Source organism: Caloenas nicobarica, chromosome 38 (assembly GCF_036013445.1).
Source record: "Caloenas nicobarica isolate bCalNic1 chromosome 38, bCalNic1.hap1, whole genome shotgun sequence".
NCBI lineage: Eukaryota > Metazoa > Chordata > Aves > Columbiformes > Columbidae > Caloenas > Caloenas nicobarica.
In genome coordinates this window covers 369,440-381,125 of record NC_088282.1, presented here as the reverse complement: position 1 = coordinate 381,125, position 11,686 = coordinate 369,440, and the positions used below count along the sequence as shown (strand labels likewise).

The 11,686-nt window shown below is 67.6% G+C and overlaps 1 protein-coding gene across 1 annotated transcript in view; it reads left to right on the top strand.

The window, feature by feature from the left end:
* The window catches only part of LOC136001188 (ataxin-2-like protein), a 12,724-nt gene extending 2,403 nt beyond the window's left edge, over positions 1-10,321 (top strand). Inside the window, 17 exon segments of the mRNA XM_065655272.1 lie at positions 854-911; positions 1,883-2,069; positions 3,046-3,125; positions 3,669-3,779; positions 4,137-4,201; positions 5,084-5,123; positions 5,233-5,267; positions 5,758-5,818; positions 5,901-6,050; positions 6,159-6,207; positions 6,614-6,804; positions 6,807-6,841; positions 7,328-7,427; positions 7,682-7,746; positions 7,871-8,107; positions 8,400-8,529; positions 10,254-10,321. Of these exon segments, the coding sequence (XP_065511344.1) occupies positions 854-911; positions 1,883-2,069; positions 3,046-3,125; positions 3,669-3,779; positions 4,137-4,201; positions 5,084-5,123; positions 5,233-5,267; positions 5,758-5,818; positions 5,901-6,050; positions 6,159-6,207; positions 6,614-6,804; positions 6,807-6,841; positions 7,328-7,427; positions 7,682-7,746; positions 7,871-8,107; positions 8,400-8,529; positions 10,254-10,294 (1,635 nt within the window). The 3' untranslated portion in view covers positions 10,295-10,321.
* The last annotated feature ends 1,365 nt before the right edge of the window (positions 10,322-11,686 follow it).

The window sequence follows — 11,686 nt, the reverse complement described above, 5'->3', positions numbered from 1 at the left end:
CCGGGGAGAATTTTGGGGCTTTCAAGGGAAATTTTGAGGGGCGATCGGGTGCGACAACGGTGGCGGTCTACGCGTCGAAGTGAAGGATTTTGGGGCAATTTTGGGGGATTTTGGGCAATTTTGGGGAGTTGGGGTGGTCTGAGGCTTTTGGGGGGGGGCAGGAGGGTTTTTTGGGGGTTGGGATGATTTTGGGGGTGTTTTTGGGGTTTTTGAGGCTTTTTAGGGGTAACTGGTGGCTCTAGGTCTACGCGTGAGAAATGGAGGTTTTGGGCAATTTGGGGATTTTTGGGGGGATTTTGGGGGGTTTGGGGTTTTGGGGGGGCAGGGGAGCCCCCCAAATTAGCTGCTTTTCATCTCACCTAATTAGCGTTGCGCTAACGAGCGAGGACTCGTTAGCGTCTGGGGGTGTCCGTGGGGATTTTGGGGACGTTTGGGGTGTTTTGGGGGGGCTGTACGGGGGGGGGGTTGTGGAGTTTTTGGGTTGGGGGACCCCCCAAATTAAAGATTTCTGTCTCTGCTCATTAGGGCTCCGCTAACGAAGGAAAACTCGTTAGCGTTTGGGGGGGTCCAGGGGGGTTTTGGGGGCTGTACCGGGGAATTTGGGGGCGTTTTGGGCCTGTCCAGGGGGATTTTTGGGCTGTCCAGGGGGGTTTTGGTGGCTGTACAGGGGGGTTATTTTGGTGACTTGGGTTGGGGGGACCCCCCAATTAAGAGTTTTTGCGTCTCTAATTAGCATCCCACTAACGAGGGAGGACTTATTAGCATTTGGGCCTGTCCAGGGGGGTTTTGGGGGCTGCTCTGGGGAATTTGGGGGCGTTTTGGGCCTGATCAGGGCGAATTTGGGGCTGTCCAGGGGGGTCGCGGGGGGAATTTGGGGCTGTCCAGGGGGGTTTTTGGGGGTTTTGGTGGCCGTACAGGGGGGTTATTTTGTAGATTTGGGTCTGGGGAACCCCCCCCGCAATTAAGGAGTTTTGTTTCTAATTAGCGTCCCGCTGACGAGGGAGGACTTATTAGTATTTGGGTGTGTCCAGGGGGGTTTTGGGGGCTGTTCTGGGGAATTTGGGGGCGTTTTGGGCCTGTTCAGGGCGAATTTGGGGCTGTCCAGGGGGGTTTTTGGGGGTTTTGGTGGCCGTACAGGGGGGTCATTTTGTAGATTTGAGTCTGGGGGACCCCCCCCCCGCAATTAAGGAGTTTTGTCTCTAATTAGCGTCCCGCTGACGAGGGAGGACTTATTAGTATTTGGGTGTGTCCAGGGGGGTTTTGGGGGCTGCTCTGGGGAATTTGGGGGCGTTTTGGGCCTGATCGGGGCGAATTTGGGGCTGTCCAGGGGGGTTTTTGGGGGTTTTGGTGGCCGTACAGGGGGGTTATTTTGTAGATTTGGGTCTGGGGGACCCCCCCCCGCAATTAAGGAGTTTTGTCTCTAATTAGCGTCCCGCTGACGAGGGAGGACTTATTAGCATTTGGGCCTGTCCAGGGGAGTTTTGGGGGCTGCTCTGGGGAATTTGGGGGCGTTTTGGGCCTGATCAGGGCGAATTTGGGGCTGTCCAGGGGGGGTCGCGGGGGGAATTTGGGGCTGTCCAGGGGGGTTTTTGGGGGTTTTGGTGGCCGTACAGGGGGGTTATTTTGTAGATTTGGGTCTGGGGGACACCCCCCGCAATTAAGGAGTTTTGTCTCTAATTAGCGTCCCGCTGATGAGGGAGGACTTATTAGTATTTGGGTGTGTCCAGGGGGGTTTTGGGGGCTGCTCTGGGAATTTGGGGGCGTTTTGGGCCTGATCAGGGCGAATTTGGGGCTGTCCAGGGGGGTTTTTGGGGGTTTTGGTGGCCGTACAGGGGGGTTATTTTGTAGATTTGCGTCTTGGGGACCTCCCCCCGCAATTAAGGAGTTTTGTCTCTAATTAGCGTCCCGCTGACGAGGGAGGACTCGTCAGCGTGGCGGCAGCGGGAGGCGCGCGCGGCCGCCCTGGCGCGCGAGATCGAGTCGAGCCCGCGGCACCGGCTGCACGCGGCCTTGGAGGAGCGGGAGGGGGAGGGGCCGGGGCCGCCCCCCCCCGCCGGCCCCGCCCCCCGGTGAGGCCCCCCCCGAAACGCCCCGAAATACCCAAAAAATGCCAAAAAAATACCCAAAAATGCCCCGAATCGCCCCCGAAACGCCAAAAAAAACCCCAAAAATGCCCCGAATCGTCCCCTGAAATGCCAAAAAACCCCCAAAAATGCCCCGAATCGCCCCCCGAAATGCCAAAAAAATACCCAAAAATGCCCCGAATCGCCCCCCGAAATGCCAAAAAAATACCCAAAAAATGCCCCGAAATACCCCAGAAATGCTCCAAATCACCCCCCAAAATGCCAAAAAAATACCCAGAAATGCCCCAAAATACCCCAGAAATGCTCCAAATCACCCCCGAAAATGCCAAAAAAATACCCAAAAATGCCCTGGAATACCCCAAAAATGCCCCGAAATGGGAAAAAAATACCCCAAAGTGCCCCGAATCGTCCCCCAAAATGCCAAAAAAATACCCGAAAATGCTCCAAATCACCCCCCGAAATGCCAAAAAAATACCCAAAAATGCCCCGAATCAACCCCTAGAAATGCCGGAAGTCACCCCCGAAATACCCAAAAATGCCCCAAGTCGCCCCCCAGAAATGCCCGAAATCACCCACAAAAATACCCAAAAAAGTTCAAAATCCCCCCCAAATGCCCCAAATCCCCCCAAAATGCCCCAAATCCCCCCAAATGCCCCAACCCCCCCTGAAATGGCCCCGCCCCCGCGAGGCCCCGCCCCCTGACCCCCCTTTTCTCCGCAGGGACCCCAAGTTCCCGCCCCTCCCCCCCCGGCCCCGGGGGGGCGGAGCTTCGCGCGGCCCCGCCCCGCGCGGGGGGGGGGCGGGGGGAGGGGCGGCGCCGCGCCCCGGGGGGTCCCTGCCCCTCCCCCCCCCGCGCGGGGCCGACCCCCCAGGTGAGAAATTGGGGGGTGGGGGGGGGGGGGGGGGGGGGGGCGTGGTCGAGGCCCCGCCCCCTCACGCCCCTCCCCCCCCTCCCCCCCAGGGTCGTCACGAACGTCCCCGAAATCCCAGAGGGGGGGAGGGGTGGGGGGGGCGGGGCCAGGACGGAGACCCCGCCCACAGGTGAGGGGGAGGGGCTTAAAGCGATGGGCGGGGCTTAATGGGGGAGGGGCTTAAACTGGTGGCCGGGGCTTAATGAGGGGGAGGGGCTTAACAATGGGGGAGGGGCTTAAAGCGATGGGCGGGGCTTAATGACGGGGAGGGGCTTAAAGTGATGGGTGGGGCTTAATAATGGGGAGGGGCTTAAAGCAATGGGCGGGGCTTAATGGGGAGGGGCTTAAAGCGATGGGCGGGGCTTAATGGCGGGGAGGGGCTTAAAGCGATGGGCGGGGCTTACTAAAGGGGAGGGGCCTGCAGGGAAAGGGGCGGGGTTTCTAATGAGGGGCGGGGCTTAAGGCGAGCTGTTCCTAAGGGGCTTAATTAAGGGGGATCTGCTCTAATTAAGTGGGTGGGGCTTAAAACCAAGGGGCGGGGCTTAAAGTTGGGGGGGGGGTCACGTTCCAGTTCAGGGTCGAAGGGGCGATTGGCGGAGGGGGGTGATCAATGAAGGGCGTTAATTAAGGAAGGGGGGGTTAATGAGGCTAACGAAGGGCCCCTCCCCCGCAGGCGGGCGCCCCCTCCCCCCCCGGGGGTCCCCGAAAGCCGCCGCCCCTCCCCCCCCCACCCCGGAGCCGCCCGCCTGCCCCTCCCCCACCCCCCCCGCCGAGCCCGAGAAAGGTGAGGGGGGAGGGGCGGGGAGGGGGGAGGGGCGGGGGAAGGGGGGGAGGGGCGGGGAAGGGGGGGGGGCGGGGGGGAGGAGGGGGGGGAGGGGCGGGGAGGGGGGGAGGGGCGGGGGGAGGGGGGGGGTGGTGGAGGGGCTGGGGAGGGGGAGGAGGAGGCGGGGGGGAGGGGCAGGGGAAGGGGGGGAGGGGCGGGGGGAGGAGGAGGCGGGGGGAGGGGGGGGAGGGGCGGGGGGAGGGCTGGGGGAGGGGGAGGAGGAGGCGGGGGAGGAGGAGGCGGGGGGAGGAGGAGGCGGGGGGAGGGGGGGAGGGGCGGGGGAGGGGCGTGACCCCTGCCCCCCGTTTTGGGCCCCAGGGCGGCGGCAGCAGCAGCAGCGCCACCCGCTGGACGAGCTGAGGCCCCTGGGGGCGCCCCTCAAGGTGGGGGAGGGGAGGGGGGAGGGGGGGCGGGTCTGGGGTGTCTGTGGGGCGTCTATGGGGGTCTATGGGGCAGAACTGCGGTGTCTATGGGGCAGATGTGGGGTGTCCGTGGGTCAGGACATATCTATGGGGTGTCTGTGGGGGCAGATGTGGGGTGTCTATGGGGCAGATATGGGGTGTCTGTGGGTCAGGACGTGTCTATGGGGTGTCTGTGGGGCAGATGTGGGGTGTCTGTGGGTCAGGACACATGTATGGGGTGTCTATGGGGCAGAACTGGGGTGTCTGTGGGGCAGAACTAGGGTGTCTGTGGGGCAGATCTGGGGTGTCTATGGGGCAAATGTGAGGTGTCCGTGGGTCAGGACGTGTCTATGGGGGGTCTATGGGGCAGATGTGGGGTGTCTATGGGTCAGGGTGTGTCTATGGGGGTCTATGGGGCAGATGTGGGGTGTCTATGGGATGATTATGGGGTGTCTGTGGGTCAGGACATATCTATGGGGGGTCTATGGGGCAGGTGTGGGGTGTCCGTGGGTCAGGATGTGTCTATGGGGTGTCTATGGGGCAGATGTGGGGTGTCTATGGGGCAGATGTGGGGTGTCCGTGGGTCAGGACGTGTCTATGGGGGGTCTATGGGGCAGATGTGGGGTTTCCATGGGTCAGGATGTGTCTATGGGGTGTCTATGGGGCAGATGTGGGGTGTCTGTGGGGCGGATGTGGGTGTCCGTGGGTCAGAACGTGTCTATGGGGGGTCTATGGGGCGGATGTGGGGTGTCTGTGGGGCGGATGTGGGGTGTCCGTGGGTCAGAACGCGTCTATGGGGCAGGGGGGGAGGGGCGGCTCTATGGGTCGCTCACCCCCCTCCCCCCCCCCTCCCCCCCCTTCCAGCTCCAGCCCAACCCCCCCCCGGAGGCGCCGCCCCTCCCCCCGCCCCTCCCCCCCCGGAGCCCCCCGAGCTGGGGGGGGGGAGGGGCCGGGACCCCCCCGAGGAGGGGGGGGGAGGGGCGGGGGGAGGGGCCGCGCCGCCCCCCTCCCCCGCGGGGGGGCGGGAGGAGGAGGGGCCGGTGCCCGCGTGAGTGGGGAGGGGCGGGCGCTTGGGGGCGGAAAACGAGGGGTTTGGGGTGGGGGGAGGGGGGGCGGTTCGGGGGCAGAACTGAGGTTTTGGGGTCCTGGATGATGGGGGGGGGGCGGGCAGAAGTTTTTGGGGTGAAAAGCGGGGTTTTGGGGGCCACGGTGTTTGGGGGAGGGGCCTGGAGTTTTTCGGGGGGGGGGGGACACACATCGAGATCCAGGGGGGTCCCCAATAAACTTTGGTTGGGGGGGGGCGGCGGGGCCCAAGATTTTGGGGCAAATCTGTGGGATTTTGGGGGCGGGAACGCGAGAACGTGAGTGAAAAACTGAGATTGGAGGAGGAGAAAACGCTGATTTTGGGGGGGAAAAGGTGGGGTTTTGGGGTTTTTTTTTTTTCCGCTGTTTTTTGGGGGGGGGGGGGGGCGACGGCGACGCTGCTCGGCGGCCCCAAAATGTTGGTTTTTCCCCCCGAATTTCCGCCCTCCCCGCAGGCAGGTGAAAAAGTCGACGCTGAACCCGCACGCCAAGGAGTTCAACCCGGCGCGGCCGCTGGTGGGGCCCGTTTTGGGGGGGGGGGGGGGTCCCCAATTTCAGGACCCGCCCCCCCCCCAGCTCACCCCTCCCCCCCCCGCAGGCCAAGGCCGCCGGCGGCCCCTCCCCCGCCTCGCCCGGGCCCCGCCCCTCCCCCACCCTGGGGGTGCTGGGGGGAGGGGCGGGGGGGGCTCCCCCCCTCTACGCCCCCCCCTACATCTCCTACCTGCACGTCGGCCCCGCCCCCGTCCAGGTGAGACCCCCGCCCCCCCGCCAGGGACCCAGGCGTCCGGGCCCCACAGGGGACCCAGGCGTCCGGGCCCCACAGCACCCCGCTCCCCCCCTCCCCCCCCTCCCCCAGGCGTTTCCTTTCGTTTCCGGCTCCGCCCAGAAGTTCCGGGGCGGGAAAGGTGAGCGGCCCCTCCCCCCGCAGCCCCTCCCCCCGCAGCCCCTCCCCCGCCCTTATAACCGTTTCTCCTTATTGGCCCCTCCCCCCCTTATCGGCCCCTCCCCCCCCTTATCAGCCCCTCCCCCCCCTTATCGGCCCCTCCCTCCCCCTTATCGGTCCCTCCCCCCCTTATCGGCCCCTCCCCTTCCCTTATCAGCCCCTCCCCCCCCCCTTATCGGCCCCTCCCCCCCTCCCTTATCGGCCCCTCCCCCCCTTATCGCCCCCTCCCCCCCTTATCGGCCCCTCCCCCCCTTATCGGCCCCTCCCCCCCTTATCGGCCCCCCCATTATCGGCCCCTCCCCCCACCCCGTGGGGGGGGGGGGGTGTGGATCGCTGACCACGCCCCCGCCCGCCCCCCTCCCCCACAGGCGCCCTCCCCCCCCCGCCGCGCTCGGAGCCGCCGGCCCCGCCCGCCGCCCCTCCCCCCCCGGCCTGGTGCAGGGGGGCGGGGGGGGCCCCTCCCCCACCCTGGTGGCCGCCGCCGCCGCCCCTCCCCCCGCCCCCTACTCGTCCTACATCCCGTACGGGCCCCCCCAGCAGTTCGGGGGGGCGGGGCAGCCCCCCTCGTGCCGCCCCTCCCCCACTACCCCTCACAGGTACCGGAGGGGGAGGGGGAGGGGTGGGGGGGTGTTACGGGGGTGGGGGGGGGGAAAGGTGGGGGCCTCAGGGTGGGGGAGGGGCTGGTAATGCTGGGGGAGGGGCCAATGGGGGCTGGGGGAGGGGCCGGTGGGGGGTGGGGGAGGGGCTGATGGGGGGTGGGGGAGGGGCTGATGGGGGTGGGGAGGGGCCAGTGGGGGAGGGGCTGATGGGGGTGGGGAGGGGCTTATGGGGTGGGGGAGGGGCCTATGGATGGGGTGGGGGAGGGGCCAATGGGGGGTGGGGGAGGGGCCGATGGGGGTGGGGAGGGGATTATGGGGGTGGGGGAGGGGCCGGTGGGGTGGGAGGAAGGACTGGTCAGGGTGGGGGAGGGGCCCCGTATCCCAGCGGGGGGCGGGGGACGCTCGGGAGGGGGAGGGCTGGCGGGGTGGGGGGAGGGGAGGGGAGGGGAGGGGGTTCCTCTGACCCCCCCCCTCCCCCCCCAGCCCGTGTTCGCCCCCCTGCTCCCCTCCCCCCCCCGCCTGCTCCCCTCCCCCCCTTTCCCCCCCCCCCAGGAGCAGCCGGGGCCCCCGCAGCCCCTGTACGGTGAGTGCGGCCCCTCCCCCCGTCCCCCCGTCCCCCTGTCCCCGTGTCCCCCTGTCCCCGTGTCCCCGTGTCCATTTGTCCCCCTGTCCCCGTGTCCCCCTGACCCCGTGTCCCCGTGTCCGTTTGTCCCCCTGTCCCCGTGTCCCCCTGTCCGTTTGTCCCCCTGACCCCCTGTCCCCGTGTCCGTTTGTCCCCCTGACCCCGTGTCCCCGTGTCCGTTTGTCCCCCTGACCCCGTGTCCCTCTGTCCCGCAGCCGCCGTGCAGCCGTTCCCGCCCCCCCCCACCCCCACCGCGACGCAGCCGCCGCCCCCCACCCAGGTAACCCCTCCCCCACCTCCATTGACCCCCCCCCCCACCCCGGGGGTCTCGGGGGGGTGGGGGGGGGGGTGTGACTCCCCTCCCCCCCCTTAACACTGACCCCTCCCCCCCCTTTGATTGGCAGCACCAAGGGGGGGCCGCCCCTCCCCCCCCGCAGCAGCAGCAGAGCCTGTTCCACCCCCCTCCCCCTCCCCCCGCCGCCCCCTCCCCCCAGGGCGGCTTCGCCCAACCCCCCCCCCCCGCCCCTCCCCCCCCGCCCCCTCCCCCCCCGGCCGGGGCCGCCGCCGCCCCTCCCCCACCCGCCGTGTTCGCGCTGCAGAGTCTGAGTCAGCACAGCTATGGGGTGACACATGTGGGGCAGGTGGGACGGGGGGGGGCGGGGGGCACTTGGGGGGCGGAGGGACTTGGGGGGATGGGGCTGTTGGGGGGGGACGCGGGGATATTTGGGGACAGGAGGGGGGGTGGGGGGGACCCGCGGGGACGCGGACGTGGGGCGGTGGGGGATGTGGGGATTTGGGGGGTGGGGGGACACGGGGGCGTTTTGGGCCATTGGGGGACGTGGGGGGATGGGGGACGTGGGGGGATGGGGGTCGTGGGGGGATGGGGGTCCCCGTCCCCCGCCCCTTGACCCCTGTGTGTCCCCTCCCCCCCAGCCGGGGCTCTCGGCGCCGCCCCCGCCCCACCCCCCCCAGGTGATGCTGCTGCAGGGCCCCCCCCAGGGCCACCAGGGGGCGCTGCCCCCGGCCAGCCCCGCCCCCTACGGGTACATGGGGCACCCCCAAGGTGAGGGGGCACCGGGGGGTCAGTATGGGGCAGAGGGGGCGCTCGGGGGGTCACTGCGGGGTCACCTATGGGGCAGAGGGGGCGCTCGGGGGGTCACTGTGGGGTCACTTATGGGGCAGAGGGGGCGCTCGGGGGGTCACTGCGGGGTCACCTATGGGGCAGAGGGGGCGCTTGGGGGGGGTCACTGTGGGGTCACCTATGGGGCAGAGGGGGCGCTCGGGGGGTCACTGCGGGGTCACTTATGGGGCAGAGGGGGCGCTCGGGGGGTCACTGTGGGGTCACTTATGGGGCAGAGTGGGCGCTTGGGGGGTCACTGTGGGGTCACTTATGGGGCAGAGTGGGCGCTTGGGGGGTCACTGCGGGGTCACCTATGGGGCAGAGGGGGCGCTCGGGGGGTCACTGCGGGGTCACTTATGGGGCAGAGGGGGCGCTTGGGGGGTCACTGCGGGGTCACTTATGGGGCAGAGGGGGCGCTCGGGGGGTCACTGCGGGGTCAGCTATGGGGCAGAGGGGGCGCTCGGGGGGTCACTGCGGGGTCACCTATGGGGCAGAGGGGGCACTCGGGGGGTCACTGTGGGGTCACTTATGGGGCAGAGGGGGCGCTCGGGGGGTCACTGCGGGGTCACCTATGGGGCAGAGGGGGCGCTCGGGGGGTCACTGCGGGGTCACTTATGGGGCAGAGGGGGCGCTTGGGGGGTCACTGCGGGGTCACTTATGGGGCAGAGGGGGCGCTCAGGGGGTCACTGTGGGGTCACCTATGGGGCAGAGGGGGCGCTTGGGGGGTCACTGTGGGGTCACTTATGGGGCAGAGGGGGCGCTCGGGGGGTCACTGCGGGGTCACCTACGGGGCAGAGGGGGCGCTTGGGGGGGGTCACTGTGGGGTCACTTATGGGGCAGAGGGGGGCGCTTGGGGGGGGTCACTGTGGGGTCACTTATGGGGCAGAGGGGGCGCTCGGGGGGTCACTGCGGGGTCAGCTATGGGGCAGAGGGAGTGCTTGGGGGGTCACTGTGGGGTCACTTATGGGGCAGAGGGAGTGCTTGGGGGGTCACTGTGGGGTCACTTATGGGGCAGAGGGAGTGCTTGGGGGGTCACTGTGGGGTCACTTATGGGGCAGAGGGGGCGCTTGGGGGGGGTCACTGTGGGGTCACTTATGGGGCAGAGGGGGTGCTTGGGTCACTGTGGGGTCACTTATGGGGCAGAGGGGGCGCTTGGGGGGGGTCACTGTGGGGTCACTTATGGGGTGCTTGGGGGGGGTCACTTATGGGGCAGAGGGGGGCGCTTGGGGGGGGTCACTGTGGAGGTCACTTATGGGGTGCTTGGGGGGGGTCACTTATGGGGCAGAGGGGGGCGCTTGGGGGGGGTCACTGGGGTCACTTATGGGGCGCTTGGGGGGGTCACTGTGGAGTCACGGGGCAGTTGGGGGGGTCACTTATGGGGCAGAGGGGGGCGCTTGGGGGGGTCACTGGGGTCACTTATGGGGCAGAGGGGGCGCTTGGGACGGGTCACTGGGATCACTTATGGGGCGCTTGGGGTGTCACTGTGGGGTCACTTATGGGGCAGAGGGGATGCTTGGGGGGGTCACTGTGGGGTCACGGGGCAGTTGGAGGGGTCACTTATGGGGCTCTTGGGGGGTGTCACTGTGGGGTCACTTATGGGGCAGAGAGGCTGCTTGAGGGGTCACTTATGGGGCACCCCACAGCGACCCCTCCCCCTCTGCCCGCAGTCCAGTCCCAGCCAATCCCGTTCCACCCCCCGGGGAACTGAGGCCGCCCCTCCCCCCCCCGCCCCCCAGTTGGGGGGCGGGGCCCACGGGCGGCCCCTCCCCCCCCCCCCCCCCGGCTGCTTTCGTGTTATTTATGGGGGGGGGGGGGGGGAGGGGCCGCAAGCCCTCCCCCCCCCCCCCCCCCCGAAAAAAAAATCAAAAAAAGGCAAAAAAAAAATTAACCAAAAGCAGATTTATTAATTTATTGAGTCGCGGCTCGGGGTGGGGGAGGGGCGGCGGGGGGGCACCGGCCCAACCCCCCCCCCCGCTGACGTTGAACCGTCGCTGCCACCGCGCTGGTGGCACCTTGGGGGGGGCGCTGGGCGCGTGTCACCCCCAGTGTCACCAACACCCCCCAGTGTCACCGTCACCCCCCCCAGTGTCACCAACACCCCCCCAGTGTCACCGTCACCCCCCCCAGTGTCACCAACACCCCCCAGTGTCACCGTCACCCCCCCAGTGTCACCAACAGCCCCCAGTGTCACTGTCACCCCCCCCAGTGTCACTGTCACCCCCCCCCAGTGTCACTGTCACCCCCCCAGTGTCACCAACACCCCCCAGTGTCACCATCACCCCCCCAGTGTCACCAACAGCCCCCCAGTGTCACCAACAGCCCCCAGTGTCACCGTCACCCCCCCAGTGTCACCGTCACCCCCCAGTGTCACCAACACCCCCCAGTGTCACCAACACCCCCCAGTGTCACCAACACCCCCCAATGTCACTGTCACCCCCCCTGTACGACCGCCCCCCCCCATTTGTCCCCCCGGGTTTCACCCCGTTGCTGCAACTGCCACCGCAAGGGCGACCGGGGGTGTCCCCGTTGTCCCCCAGTTGTCCCCCCATTGTCCCCCATTGTCCCCCCGTTGTCCCCCATTGTTCCCCAGCATCCTCCCGTTGCTGCCCCGCTGTTCCCACATGGTCACCCCATTATCCCCCATTGTCCCCCCTATTGTCCCCATTGTCTCCACATGGTCACCCCACTGTCCCCCCCATTGTCCCCCCCTTGTCCCCACTGTCCCCCCACTGTCACCTCATTGTCCCCACGTTGTCCCCCCCATTGTTGCCCCGTTGTCCCCACATGGTCACCCCACTGTCCCCCATGTCCCCACTGTCACCCCATTGTCCCCGTGCTGTCCTTGCATTGTCACCCCCATTGTCCCCACATGGTCACCCCACTGTCCCCCCGTCCCCATTATCCCCCGTTGTCCCCCTGTCCCCCCCATTGTCCCCATGTCCCCATTGTCCCCTTGTCCCCACTGTCCCCATTGTCCCCCTGTCCCCCTCATTGTCCCCCTTTCCCCATTGTCCCCATTATCCCCCCGTCCTTCTGTCCCCCGCATTGTCCCCATGGTCCCCATGTCCCCATTATCCCCCATTGTCCCCCTGTCCCCATT